Source organism: Papilio xuthus, unplaced genomic scaffold, assembly GCF_000836235.2.
Source record: "Papilio xuthus unplaced genomic scaffold, Pxut_1.1 DF828952.1, whole genome shotgun sequence".
Classification (NCBI taxonomy): Eukaryota; Metazoa; Arthropoda; class Insecta; order Lepidoptera; family Papilionidae; genus Papilio; species Papilio xuthus.
The window spans coordinates 7044622-7060153 of record NW_013529697.1 but is presented as its reverse complement, the minus strand read 5'-3'; the positions used below and the strand labels follow the sequence as shown (position 1 = coordinate 7060153).

Genomic DNA, 15532 nt, shown 5'->3' with positions numbered 1-15532 from the left:
AGCTCCGTGTAGTACTTGAGCTTGGGCTCGGTGCCGCTGGTGCGTACTGTAACACTGAGGCCGCTGTCGCAGCGGAACGCGATCATCTCCCCGCTCCTGTACTCCTGGTCTAACCCGGTGCCGATCACTTCTATAAATTTACACATATTTATATTAAATACTAGCTGTTGCTCGCGACTCTGTCCGCGCGGAATTAGAAAACATAATTACTAGTCCATGTGTTCTTGCACACTATGTTTTACTCGTGTGCCAAATGCAATTGCGATCAGTTCAGCTGTTCTGGAGATACATTCAAACAAAAATCCATCCATCCATCCACACATCTAAAAAATCGCATATAGGAGACTGAGACAAAAATCTATGCATAAAACATATCGTTGTCTTTATCTTTGATAAAACCGACATATAAATATGTTTCAAATGGTGATTTGTGTCTCAGAAACCCACGGAAAGAAATGCTTATACTTACTTAAATGTGCTTCTCCGATGGCCTTCTCAGGTATTTTAACGCCTTGTGTGAAATCGTTTATGTGAACGATTTCACAAGATCCAACTTTCTTAGGGTACTGGAAAAATTACACAATAATTAAAGCAATACCGCTAAAGATTTTCTGGTAAAATCTGCCAATTTTAACAGTTGATTTAAATCATGACCCAGGTATTTTAAGGCTTTAAAATCCCATCAAAATGGGTATAGCCATTCCGGAGATCAGTCAGAACAAACGTGGCACGTGGACAGACAGTAAGGACATTAATTAAGAAATGTTTAATTTGCGAAAATATAAATTTCAAATATATGCATGAAGTCCCGGGAGAAAAAGCGGCGACGCCACCCGTCACGTTCCTTCTCCCGAAAAGTGGAAAAGTGAATTGCGGATTTTCGTTAGGTCACACCAAATGGAGATCCGTAGTCTCTGCCTAACCTTTTGGGTTACAGGCGTGAGTTGTGTATTGTGTTAGCGGAAAGAAACTCCTCAAAGTCAGATGTGTCAAGCTCCCTATGTAGATCACGCTGCTAGGTATGGAAGTCATCATTCCAAGAATACTAACAACACCAGATCCATGGTAATTCCTGATACGTCTGAATATCTTCTGTATGGTGGCGGGGTCGTGGCAGATGAAGTAGCCGTTCTGCGACACGTGGTACCCGAACTGCGCGTACAGACCCTGCAGCTGCTCACTCAGAGATGACCCGCTGGAGTACAGCTCGGAGGCCAGGGATGCTACCTACAGGAAAACGTCATTTCAAGGTCAAGCGAAAACTTATCATCCCTTTGTAAAGAAATTGCGAACTATGTTTTTTTAATTAAAATAGGTTTATAAATGCATATTAACTTTTACGTTCCTCAGCGAGGCTAGTATGAAAATTTGCGAGAAATTATGGAAAGTGATGTATTGTCGACAACGTTACGAAAATGTTCTCGGGAATTTTCGTGCTGGGTCTTCTGATGAACGTGAAAGTGAAAAGTGCACAAAATTAAAAAAAATACGAATAATGATTGGGTTTGGACCAATAGGTGAACACGTGTCAATTTGTCTGTCAGTCTGTCAAATACCTGTACGGCAGCAGAGACGCCATCCTTGTCAGGTACGCGGGAACCGCACATGTAGCCGATGGCCTCTTCAAACGCGAAAAGTGTCTTTTTATCTTGTTGCGAGAGCACCAGTGTTGTGTTACCTGACCACAACAATTATACACACTATATTTACACGTGTATCAACATATCGCCATCACTTTCTATCTCTCTGTTATAATAGAGACAGCAATATAATTTTAGTCATTGTTAGAATCCTTTAGCGCTAATGGCGCTTTTTCATTACAAAGTGAAGTGTCAGAATGATTAGTGAGGGGACATAGACGTCGACATTTTAGTAACGATAGTGTTGCGCCGATACACCGGCATAGTGTCGGAATTCTTCCTAACAATAAGGATTACGATTATGAAAAAAAACAGACTTCAATTTCACTCAAAATGTTAACAAATAAAGTATTGTTTTTAAAAGATACGACAAAAAAAATAAACGCTAGAATGACAGACTAAATTTGACAGATGACATTCCACTGTTGACGCTAGCGCCACCTATCAGCTTTCAGTTTTTCTTTCAATTAAATTTAAAATGTTCGACAAATAATACATACCCATCCACTTGAAACCAGTGAGGGTTTCCACGAAGTATCCTCTGCCTTTTACAATGGCTTTCAGCATCTTGGAGCTGACGAAGCTGGCCAGCAAGTACACGTCACAGTCATCACTGGTCTTGCTGTGCTGCTCCAACAGCCACGAGCCCAGCAGCGCACCCATCTCGTTACCAGTGAATACTTTCCATGTCTTCTTACTATAATATGTAGTCGAGGAATTAAATTTCCTTACCACTTAAACATAGCACATAAAAACTTGTCATAGCAACAAACATATGAATGTTTGTCCCTATGACAAGTTTTTTTTAATGTTATAGACATGCGTGAGATGGAGGTAAAACCGCGCTTCGTCTGTTGAGGCCTATTTTAGTACTCTCCCCTTCCCACTCTATTTTAAAATGAGGATAGGAAGGGGAAGTGTATTTAACGAAGGAAAGAAGGAGTGAACGCATATTAAGAGGAAATATTCTGTTTATGTTAAAAGGTAGGCAACGCATCTGGGCTATGGTCGCTTCACCATTTCTGGAAATTCAGATAACCACTTGCTTATTTGCTACGTCATAAAAAAACTCTATTTGGCTACTAAATGTCGTTTTAAACGATATCGTATTAAGCAGTTCTCATTGTATTATATTATCAGCATACGGCTGAGACTCTGTCCGACCGGAATTAAAAAAAAACTTAATTAGCAGCCTCTGTGTTCGTCTGAACTGTAACCTACATCTATGACAATTTTCAGCGACATCCATGCAGCCGTTCTGGAGATACCTTCTAACAAACATCCATCCATCCAAATATTCGGATTAGTAAGATTCTATACATTAACATACTTGTCATCATACTCGGCAACGGCCAATCTGTCAGCATCCGGATCATTGACCAGCACCAACTTGATACCGTTATCTTCTGCCAACTTCTTGCTGAGTTCTAAACACTCCTTCTCTTCTGGATTAGGGAACATCACTGTAGGAAAATCTGGGTTCGGATCTTGCTGTTCCCGCACACTTAGCGGTTCCTAAGGAAACATGATAAGTAATAACAAATAATTAATTTTTAAAAAAAAGGAGTCTAATTGACTTTGACGACATACATAAAAAATTGTCTTTTTTTTTCTAATTTATAACCTACTAGCTGTCGTCCGCGACTCCGTCCGCATAGATATATAAAAAACTTAATATTATTATATATATAAGGCTATTCAAGGCATAAATTAGAAAAAAATAATATAATAGAATAAATAGTATCCTATATCCTTCTCCTGGCTCTAATCTACCTCCTCACCAATTTTCAACCATAACGGTAAAGCCGTTCTTGAGTTATAAATAGTGTAACTAACACAACTTTCTTTTATATACATGCAACCATAATGAACAGACATACAAACCGATAATATTAAAACATATTTAAATATACACAAAAAGCTTTAACATAGTGTAACAAAACGGAGAAATATGTAAAAAAAATTAATGGCAGAAAACCGTAAGACCTTTCATGTTATAATTTAAAAAAAAAGTACTCACTTTCAATCCCGCAGCTTCAAAAGCCTTGAGCACATATTCATAGCCCACACCATGCATCGCACTGTACACAGTGCGCACGCATGTCTTCTTGTTCATTTCCCTCACATCATCATGCAAACTTGCATGGATGTATTCATTGTACCTGTTGCATACATCCACTGTACAATCCTTGACTAACTCATGACTTCTTATCTCTTCTATGTTCCAATGATCATCTGGAATGCTGTAAAGTACATTTTTACTTTAGAAAATTTCATAATTTTAATGTAATTTGTGAAATAAAATTTGGTCCTTCGAGTCTGATGTTTTTTTTTGTTTCAAGAATAACGTTTTATACAATGTATGGCAAATAGCAAAATGATTTTTGATTATCTTTAAGAATCTATGTATGTAATCTACTAATATTATAAATGCGAATGTTTAGATGTATGTATGGATGGTACGGTTTGTTAGAAGGCATCACCAAAATTGTTTAATGGATAATGCTGAAATTTGGCATATATGTAGAACATAGAATAGAAAAACAGATTACTAATTAAGTTTTTTTTTTATTTCTCGCGGAAGCAGCCGCAAGCGACAACTACTTACTGCTACTTACTCTAAACACTGCCAAATCTCGTCCAATATATTATCATCATGAGGTCCAATAACTTGGGATCCATTTCCCCAGTAGACCTTATATCCGTTATCCTCTCTTGGGTTGTGTGAGGCGGTCACCATGACACCCGCTCCGGCGCCATACATAATGGTGGCAAATGACACAAAGGGAGTGGGACACACCTTTGAGAATAAGTGGACTGGTATTGACGCCGATATAAAAACATTTGCTGTTAATTCTGCAAATCTGAGAGGACCAAAATATTAATTTTATTATAATTACTACAAATTAAATAGTTTAAATTTTATTTACGAGGGTTTGTATTTTAATAAGTGCATAAAATACGTGTGTAAGAGCGTCGATGGCTCAAGAGTTAAGCACTTGATTTGTAATTTGTCTTGGGTTTGAATCCCGCCATGTACCAATGTGTTTTTCGATTTCTATTTACATATGTACATTTATCCAAGGTTCTTATGGTGAAGAAAAACATGATTATGCAACCTACACATAACTGCGAAGAAATTCAAAGATATGTGTATATTCAACCAACCCGTACTTGTCCATTATGGTTAACTATGGCCTAATCACTTAGGGTAGGCTCCGAACCTTCGTGAATTTTATGCAATATTCAAAAGCATTTGTTTTTTCTTTTTTTCATATTTATTCTATCAACTTTTTGGTAAACATAAAACGTCAATTTTATAAGCAATCTACTGAGCAAATTTAATATGTTATCGGTCATCTTAGTTATCATGTGACCTCCGTGGTATGAATTACAATATCAAGCCTATGTTTATAATACTGATAACAGTGACCACGTAAATAGCCGTTCATTGTTATTTACCACAATACAATAGAAGGAGAAAACACATTAGTTTTATAACCTATTGGATAGATTGAAAAATTAAATTAATGTAGAAACATAAAGAAGTATGTTCTTGGAAAGTTCCACAAATAATCTTTATAAGAAATTAAAAATAAAACTCGGAAAGATTAATTTAAGATATTAATATTATCATTAAAATAAGATACCTTTTACTGTTGTGTCGGCCATCATAACCAACAACTATGCCATTCCGGAGTTGACTTTGATGGCAAACTTTTTTCAAATACGATAGAAGACCCTGGAAGTAATTGCATGTTTTTACACACTTTGATATGTTCGCCTGATTGTCACGCTATCAATAAAACATAAAGATACAAAGACGGGTTTACATGGGTAACAAAGACATTTATGGGTACAATATTAGACATGAATTAACCATTGTTAAATTTTTCCAGTTACCAGTAGAGAATAGACTAGAAATAGCCTTATGCCACTAGTTCAAAAAATTATATTTAAATTTATGGAAAACAAAAATCCTTGATGCAAGCTACATACTATAATTAACAACCTTACAAATATTGGTCATAACTTTATTGCTTGTCCCTTCAATGTCTTTAAGTTTAGCATTTATTGGATCTTAGATTATCATGGAATATAATGTAAGAGCTGAGCAGTCTTACAATTACTAAAACATTTAAAATTCACCTGAGCAGTCTGTAAGACCACAACATCGTTCATACAGTTGTACCCAGCGGCCATGCGCCCGCGCAGCCCAGCTGTGCCAAACTTTTGTCGCTGCAGCATACATCCTTCCAACTTCTCCCAGCGAGCATTGGTTATATCATCAAGTACTTCTTGACGTGTTGTAGGATTCTGTACATTTTTATACATAAGATTGAATAAACTGAAGTTTGGAATTAACTCAAATTTAATTTAGAGTCCTTTTCCACTGACATGCATTGTTCAAATATTGGTTTGTTGCTTAGTGATAATTGGCTCTAAGGATAATATTAAAGGACATTTCTTCACATCATAACCAAGGGCATATCTTACATGACATATGAAATATGTATGTATCTATTTATTACATAAGGACTGTAAAACATGCTAAGTGAATGTAAATGTGACAATTTAATTTATATATTTTTATTTACTTAATAGCAATATATATCTATGTCTCAGTGTCGTAGTTTTTGCACAACTCCAACTGCATGTAATTAAAAAATGATTACTAGCCTAGCCTATGGGTTTTTCCAAACTATGTTCTACATCTATTGCAAATTTCAGCATAATCAGTTCAGCTATTTTAGAGATACCTAATAACAAACATCTATCCATTCACCAGGTGGGATCGTGGTCAAGCGCTAGCTTATAAAACATAAAAAAAAACATCTACACATTCCTATTTATAATTTTAGTAAGAAATAAACTACATACAATGATTATTGACAAGTTCATATAATGCCAACTGACAATAACGTAATAAAAACATATGTTACATTATCATCTTGATAATATCTTGACCTTGATTCACATATGTTCCACAAATTATGCAATTATTTACATATTTTTCATCATAATAGATAAGGTCATACAGTGACACACTGACAATGATAGATTTGGACAAAGCTTTATACTGAAACTAGCTGTTGCCTGCTACTCTGTCCGTATGGGATTTAAAAAAAAACTTAATTAATAGCCTTTGTGTTATTTCAGACTATTTTCAACAAATTTCATCAAGATTCTTTAAGCCATTCTGGAGACATGTTCAAACAAACACCCATTCATACATTCAAACATTCCCATTTATAATATTAGTAAGATTAAGATAATTAACAGTTTTAAAATAACAAAACAATCTGTGGGCTCTTAAATAACATCTACAAAATTAATTAATTTGAAAACAAAAAAACAGTACTAGGAATATTTTACATTGATTTTAGATAACACTAACATAAATTTTACATTTGTATTTTCTTAAAAAAAAACGAACAAATAAAAAAACTATTTTGTAGAAAAAAAATTATCTTAATCAATCTCAATTTTATTTATTCTAATTTATTAGATCTTCTCCTTGAAAAAAAAAATACAGATTGAAGAATAATTCAAAATGAGCATGATTTATTAAATAATTTCACTATGCACATTTAAATTATTTTACTGTTTTGATTTGAATTAAAAGTAAATTTGTAACAAAGCCGGTATTAAAAAACTGGTTTACGTCGGATGTGTCTGGAACACTCCATTATTCTATTGATCACTAAATTGATAGCTAGTTAAGACTACAAAAACTTAGAAGATAACTTTACAGACCTTATCATGTTTTAACCAACTCTCCACAGCAGCATCCAATTTCGCGTTTCCACTATTACATTTAGTCATTTTGAATAAGCCCGGTAAATACTTTCTGTACTTCACTTAAAAATCCGCAATAAAAATTAATTTACGTGTTATGTGAAGACAAATTTCTTATGGACAATGTATACCATCTAGATTCTAGACAGAATGTTTCACATACAATAGATCAATTCGACAAAAAGCTTACAGAAACACGAATATTGAACATGATCTCACGAAAATTGTTAAAATTTGTCAGTGTCACTGTCACTGTATATCTTGTTTTGACAGGTAACCTAACCACAGTAGATAAAGCAATAACTATAAATTCCTTAATTATGAAGAAAATAGAAAACAAAAAATATTTGATTCTTATTTATGTAATTATAGGCAATTAACGGTGGATACGTGTTAAACACAGAATTTTAATTTTAAATGACATTAGTTCGTTTGATGTATTGACGTTGAAGTATTTATAAAGTGTTGCAATATCAATGAAGATTGTAGCGCCCTCATAAAAGGGGTTTTTTCATTCAGCATCCTTGCAGATTTTTTTTATTTTGTTGGTCAGGCTTTAATTACATTGTTATTAGCAAAAAAATTTTTTTTGTACGGTAAAAGAGCTTGCAGAAAAACATATTGGTTTATAAAACGCCTAATTTGTTTTAATAGCAAAATACACTAGAGCATACTTGGTATGGAGACAATTATCTTTTTAAATGTACAATGTTAATTTCATGATTTGATTTAATTTTTATTGAAATTATCGTAGGACTTTTTGTTGTAACTATGTTACAACTTCTAAGGGCGATTGCTTATAATATTGTTGGTTAAATATTTATTAAAATATACTATAGATGTAATCTATAAGTACGAGTTCGATGCCTGATTTAACTAAGGTTTGCTGTCTTTAATATAAAGAACTAGAGCTAACCATGGTTCCTGTCATTAGCGTTTCACAATTCTCGGGCAAGTTCTCCATTCACTGGTACCGGGTTTGGCATTTTACATCATTTGTATACACCTTGAAAAAACAATAATTAGATATGTTGTGTAGGCATAGTTTTCCGTTCTAATATTTTACGAAGTATGGATTAGGTTATCATAAGCCTTATTAATTCTAAAATTGTTACACAAACCCAAATATTTGAACACGAAGATAAGATCAATAGTAATTGCCAAGCGTATTCTTTTGTTCCCGCGCGTTTCGTTTTGTGCGGTTGCTTCACCTGGGTGACGTCACCGGTCAGTTGATTAGGAAACTGATTTTTCAATCAGCGTCCAATCATACAATTGTAATTGCTCGAACGGAACCGACCACTCCGCGCCCCCGCGTCCGGCGCGCGGCCCACCGCCCACGGCCTACGTCGATTTTCATTTGTCGACACATCACAACGCCACAACTCTATGGTAACCAAAGCATGTTTGGAAAACACATCTACACGTGAATTGAAGGTCGTTAAATTAAAAGTTTTTTTAATTAATTTCTAATTAATGCCAATAAACAACGACTAGATAGAAACTGCGGTCGTAGTACTAAAGAGTACATTCTAAGGTGGTATGGTAATACTGCTGGAAATAAGTTACTCGACAATTCCACAGCGAGATGGGCGATGTATCACGTATAATAGACGTTGCTGTAGTAAGAGTATATGGGAGGAATACCCCTTGCTTAAGAGATCCTCCATAAGCATATTGGACGTTGTCTACAAACCTAATGGCATTGTAATCATTTTGGTATAATGAATAAAAAAATTCTATTGATATGTATTCTGTAGTATGCGGTCAACCGCTTAACTCATCCAGCGACTACTGAATCGTAATTATTTGCGAATTTTAAACATTACAGGTGTTTATATTACATACATATCGCACGCGGTTCAGTCCGCATTAAAAAAGTTAGTAACCTGAGTGTTCTTTCACACTATGCTCCACACCTGTACCAAATTTCAATGGGATCCGTTTAGACTTTCTGGAGATAAATACCCTCTGAGAAACAGCCGTCTATACAATCCTGCAAGCTTTAGCATTTATAATATTAGTAAAATGTATGTACCTTATGTTTGTAGCGGAAAGTGGATCTGTCTGGTGAGTGAATTTTAATGTTTATGACGTTGGCATCGTCATTGAGGTGATCAATTAGCGATGCAGTAATGCGCTGCGAACTGAGCTCGCGACACAATCACACGCTGTACGTCACAACCCGACCCTCCCGCAAGTTCCGGAATATCACGTCCTAATGATACCTAGAGTTTTATTAATCTTAAGATCTCATATCTCATCTGATGAGTGCTTTAATAACCCATATAACATAAAATAAGACGAAGAACCACCTTATCCATTTGGGATTTATTATAAAGCCTATATTTTGAGTTTGGATACATCTAAAAAAATCCACTGAATGAAAAGGTTGACTAATATAAATATTTTATTGCCTTCACCATAGCAACGGCAATTAGCAGTCAATTTGATGTTAGTTCAATTTTTACTTACTAGAATCTAAAATGATTTTTTTTACAGTAATTTTCAATGCCTTATCTTATATTTGATTCCACTTTGATTTCCTGAAAAAACCACCGCTTTCACAGTACCTAAGTAATGGGAATAAGCCACTCTTATTTTTTCTAACATCGCAACTCTGTTGTTTACATTGTAAACATAAATAGCTTCTTAATTAGCTATTTATTGCTATTATCATTGATCTTGAAACTTCGTGATCGATTCTGTCGGCGAGTGTATAAATAAACTGAAACTTGGCGTCAGGGCAGAAGTAATGCTACTTTCTTACGAGGGAGGAACAGTGAGGCAGAGCAGTAGATATTGCGGTACTTCTATTGTTAAAACAAACATTCACAGTAGATTTCTACTGCCGTAATACTCCAATAGTAGTCTCAGTAAGAAGATAATGAAAGGGATGATTAAATGAATTAAGTCAAGTGTGTGGAAAAGTAAGTCAACCCATAGTTACTGTCAAATAGTGGATACTGTTCTTGCTTGACATTATGCGGTGAAACAATAGCAGTACTACAATGTGATTTGTTATTCCTCACTACCCTTGTGTGTAATTAGCCTCAGGGCGGGCGGTGCTCAGTTTGGGCGGGCGGCAGTATGCAGCTAGTGCGGCTGACGGAAGTTGCTTATTGAGTTATTTCGTGTTAAGTTTTGCGTGGATTTATATTCTTTGCGGGAAATATGGGCACGGATGATCTTAATACTTTACTGTCGGTAGAGTTTGAGGTTTTCGGCCAAGTACAAGGTTTGTTCTTATTTATTATTTTACTTACTTTTTATAGACTTTAATAGAGATTTATTGTGATTTTAAAAACGAATAATTTTTGATATTTAAAGCAGTAAATGTTATAAATTTATATAACTTTTTCTACGTTTTAATTCCATTAATAAAGCTATTATGTACAAAAGCATTTATAGATTGATTTATTACTATTCTGATAAAACAAAAATAACAAAAAGATGATTGTAAGCTTCCAAAATTCAGACTTTAGGATTAAGTTTGTTTATGAGTATGAGTTTTGAGAGATTGTCTTAAAATCCACTATTATGAGTTATCTACTGTATAACTAATTAACTCAAAGTTAACATATTCGAGCACCTAAACTGTTCAGTGTAGCAAAAAAGTCTGCGGGTAACAACGAGGGTACAACAAATATAAATCGACATTATGTATTCATTGTGAAATTATGTAATTACATAATAACTATATAGAAGCAGATTATTTGACAACTTTCAGAGAACAACGAGAAAATCACAGAAATATCTGCGGCTCGTGAAGCGTTTAAAAATATATTTTTAAATAACACAATGAGAAGAACATCATGGAATATAATATGTACAGCCAATCCTTACCGTGATAAGATTTTAAATTGGAAAATTTTTATTGACATATTTATGTAACCTTAATTGCTTATTTATTGTCTGTTGTCCTTTAAATTTTGTTAATTAGAAAATGCTTAAGCATCGATATGGAGTACTTAATGAAACCTAAAATACATAGTAATTTTGCTTTAATAAACTATAATTAAAAATTATGAATGCAGTTATTTTTATGAAAAATTTTGTAGAATAGAAAAAATACTCAATAAATGGGTTTCTATTGCATAAACGTAAATACATCAATACTGTTACTTAAATTTTAATAATGAGAATAAGACATGAAGACTGTAAATGTTTCTGCAATGGAAACCAATGGTAAACAACTTTCCCAAACAACACAAATATATAAATAGTTGTTTAATAATAGGTAAACGGTAATATAATAAATAAAAGGTAAATATATAAAGGTTTATATAATGTGTACTGCGTAATGTTTATATATTATTAATAGATAAGTCTGTAAAGGATTTCTTTTTATATATTATGTTTACTATGATACCATAATATGCCAAGTAAACGTATTATACTAGCTGTAACCCGCGAGTCCGTCTGTGCGTAATTAAAAAAAAAACTTTATGACTAGCCTATGTGTTCTTCCAGACTATGATCTTTACCTACGCCAAATATCAGCGAGATCCACTCAGCCGTTCCGGAGATACCTTAAAATAAACATCCATCTAGCTATCCATCCAAACAATTGCATTTATAATATTAGTAAGATTTAGGATGTCTTGCTTTTTAATGTTACTTCATAGTTCAATAAATAAAGAAAACAAATGAAGTATTTCCGAATGACGTAATAATACAATGTTTATCGTTAATGTTTGGATGCAAGTGAAACCATTTCTATGACAGATGTTCTGGACTATGGCCAGCTGTCAATAATCTAGACTAAAATTAGACCTAACAACTGATTCTATCTAGATTTAGTTTACTGTTTTCGAATAATTCGACAAAGCAACCGTGCATTTGACTACCGAACCGCTTTATGTGTTTTTTTTATTTTTAATAGTTTTTGAGTAGTAACTGGCGACTTTCAAGTACCAAGATTATTCGATAAATCTTTGTACTTTCAACAGATCAAGGTTCGATTTGACGTCAATAGTTACAATGCAATCGATCGAGACGTATCTAATACTGTTTATTATTAAATAAATATAATTCACTCCGCCTCCAAACAGATTGACCTAATTAAACTGAATGTTTCATGTTATATGATCAATAAATCTATAGTTATATACGTAAAATACAATAACTCATATATTCAGTGTTTACCTCTAGCATAAACAGCTTGACTTATTTTAAAAAGTAAGATGTTAATTTCACCTCTTCCCCAGAGTGTTGTAGGTGTAGAGAACCTCTATAAATGTACTGGCTATAACACTTGTATTTTGTGCCTAATTCATATTCGCAATCTTGGCGCTGATGGTAGCGGTTTGTAGCGGTGGTGTGGATTCGAACTAATAATATAGGTAGAATTAAATGTCATGTAACATTAACAGGTGTGTTTAAGAACGAGGTAAATGCTGTCATTTCCAAGCAATAGCCTATCTATTTATAGGATGGGGTATAGTTAGTTGGGTTCTTTTGTTTTTTAATAACTGGTATCTTTTAATTGGCAGGATGTTTTTTCACCAAATACTGCAAGGATCTTGCGCTGCAGCTAGGTATCACTGGTTGGGTGAAGAATACCAAGATGGGAACAATTGTGGGCAAATTGCAGGGGAGGAAAGCGGAATTGGAACATATGTAAGCGCATTAGATGCTAGTTTATTGGTTACAAATATGATTCGAGTCCTCTAATAATAAGGGTCAGCGAGACCAGAATAATATTTGCGGCTGGGCTTTACTAAATGAGTAAGATCTCATTTAACTTAAAAGGTTTGAATATGACACAATTTATATCATAGTTGTGTGTAGTAGCGACATTTGTATCGATAAAACATTACGTTTAAGAAATTAGCCTATATTTTTTCGTATACCAGATTAATATGCATTAAAGTAGAATTATTTAAATTAGATTTTTCGTTTTTCTTTTGTTTTTAGTTAAACTTTAACGAAATAATCGGTTCATATAAGATTCCCTACGTAGTGATATCCTCTTAATAATGTTTATGTTAGATTATTCTATGATTGCAGGCTCGATTGGCTGAGCACCACTGGATCCCCTGGCTGTAAGATAGACAGATGTGAGCTGAGGAACTGGGTCTATTTGACACGCTTCGATTATAATGATTTTAGCATACGTTTTTAGGAGTTGTATAATAAAGATTTTAGTTATATAATTTGTTTTTTCTTATATTTTTATTTTTTGTTCGTGTTTATGCTTATATTATTGGAGCAATACCAGCGTTGCCAAATATTTCTGCGTGATATGTAAATGTGAAACTCGAGTGATCCCCTTGAACTCATTATTCCCCTCTTCTCTCTGATTTACTGCTAAGATTTATCTGTCATGTTTATGACATGAATTTCATCCTTTAAGCTTAGTTATAACTATTCAATTCAAATATGACGGCTGATAGAGATAAAGTAGAATACATATTGCCGAGAGTAACTACGGAAGAGGGAAGTGAGATCTCAACTGTAATCTAAATCCATAATTAAATTATATATTTATATACCTACAAGCAACTCATATGTAAATAACTAAAGTATTATCGCACGACAATTCCGTTTCTCTCAATAATATAAGATGTCCGCGCGTATACATTTTTACAATGCACTTTACTTTGTCTCAAAGTTAACAATTTGCCACACTATAATGTCACGTATTTACATTGTTCATGAATTAACTACGGATTACGTCTTACAAATGTACAATACGCTTGATGCAAATGCAAATCACTATCGTTCAACGTTTGATTTTACATTTCCTGCCGACACATGTCTTACTTTGAATATGAACAGAATATGTAAAGGAAGAAGTGAACAGGCTTATAGGCAGGACGTCAAGCACAAATTAAAATCTTTATTATTACACACTAAGTTTAAAATAATTGTATTTATAGACCAAAAAAAAGCTCTATCAATTCTCACACATCAGTCAAATTCACCGACTGAAAGTGTTCTTGAATCTTTGAATCTGATAACAGATGTAGCTTTTTTCGTCGGATGAGTCAAAATGTGCTAGATATATTCTGAAAATATTGCAGTAGTTCTTCACGGTTCTTATTTTAAATTAGATATCTATCAAATATTATAAATCGCATTAGATGAATTGATGTATGGATGGATGTTTGTTTTAAGGTATCTTCGGAACGGCTCAATGGATCTTGTTGAAATTTGCCACAGGATAAAAGGAAAAAATGGCATCTGGAAGAACACATAGGCTACTAAATAAGTTTTATTTAATTCCGCGCGGACAGACTCGCGGGCGACAGCTATTCTCTAAAGAACAAAGAAATACAATTTGACAAGGATCACGTCACCGTGTTATCGTGATATCGGGAAGCGTGCCAATGCACTCATTTATTGATCAAACAGATTATATTACTGCATTGCTGTTGATTTCAACCGATACGAAGCTCAACGAGTTATTTTCATGAGCACATAATAGCTTATTATTAAACAGCTAGGTAATTTGAATTTGCCAGTAATACATAATATTACATTTAAGATTAAAGTATAGATTTTTAAGATTATTTTTATTCTGTTTAGTTTAGTTTACGCTGGACCAGTGTATTGTTATTTTCAAATATCTTAGCGGACCAAATCATCATCGCGGCGCGCTGCACTGTGTCCTCCTCGCGCATCATGCTACACGCCGCTTGCTTCGCGCAAAGTTGAGAGCCGTTAAGACATCTGAATACATTTATACCAACAGAATCGAATATTTCTAGAATTATATATTAAAGTTAAGTAAAGTATATACATGGATAAAATCTTTGTTGCACTATAAATATTACTTTAATAAGCATAATATATACATTGAATAATAAATAATTTGAATCCTGTCACTTCCACGAGCTAGTCTATCAGATTAAGATTAAAACAGATGGCTTAAATGTAGATATTATCTAATATAGATTGATATCTATAGATAACGTTACTATCCATCATTTATCATATTATCAAGATTTATCCATTTTTATATATCATTATGTATCATAGTTATTTGCGTAAGTAAGATAAAACTTAAAACATAACAATGTATCTGGCCACTTATGTAAAAACGAGATAAGTAATTGTCGATTTATTTCAACTATTTCTTTATCTAT

The 15532-nt window shown here is 33.7% G+C and overlaps 2 protein-coding genes across 2 annotated transcripts in view; one reads left to right on the top strand and one right to left on the bottom strand.

Moving 5' to 3' along the window:
* Pgm2a (phosphoglucomutase 2) overlaps window positions 1-7708 on the bottom strand; it is an 8805-nt gene extending 1097 nt beyond the window's left edge. Inside the window, exons 1-11 of the mRNA XM_013325573.1 lie at window positions 7398-7708; window positions 5790-5957; window positions 5291-5382; window positions 4259-4504; window positions 3661-3883; window positions 2971-3155; window positions 2141-2337; window positions 1557-1678; window positions 1051-1227; window positions 470-566; window positions 1-130 (exon numbers count right to left, since the gene is read on the bottom strand). The exon at window positions 1-130 is cut by the window's left edge and continues 17 nt beyond it. Of these exons, the coding sequence (XP_013181027.1) occupies window positions 1-130; window positions 470-566; window positions 1051-1227; window positions 1557-1678; window positions 2141-2337; window positions 2971-3155; window positions 3661-3883; window positions 4259-4504; window positions 5291-5382; window positions 5790-5957; window positions 7398-7466 (1706 nt within the window). The 5' untranslated portion in view covers window positions 7467-7708. The remainder of the gene's footprint in view (window positions 131-469; window positions 567-1050; window positions 1228-1556; window positions 1679-2140; window positions 2338-2970; window positions 3156-3660; window positions 3884-4258; window positions 4505-5290; window positions 5383-5789; window positions 5958-7397) is intronic.
* A 2819-nt stretch (window positions 7709-10527) lies between these two features.
* On the top strand, window positions 10528-13591 carry LOC106124848 (acylphosphatase-1). The gene is made up of 3 exons (XM_013321847.1): window positions 10528-10677; window positions 12935-13061; window positions 13452-13591. The coding sequence occupies exons 1-3, from the start codon at window positions 10614-10616 to the stop codon at window positions 13564-13566; spliced, it is 306 nt and encodes a 101-aa protein (XP_013177301.1). The 5' UTR covers window positions 10528-10613; the 3' UTR covers window positions 13567-13591.
* Window positions 13592-15532: the final 1941 nt, after the last annotated feature.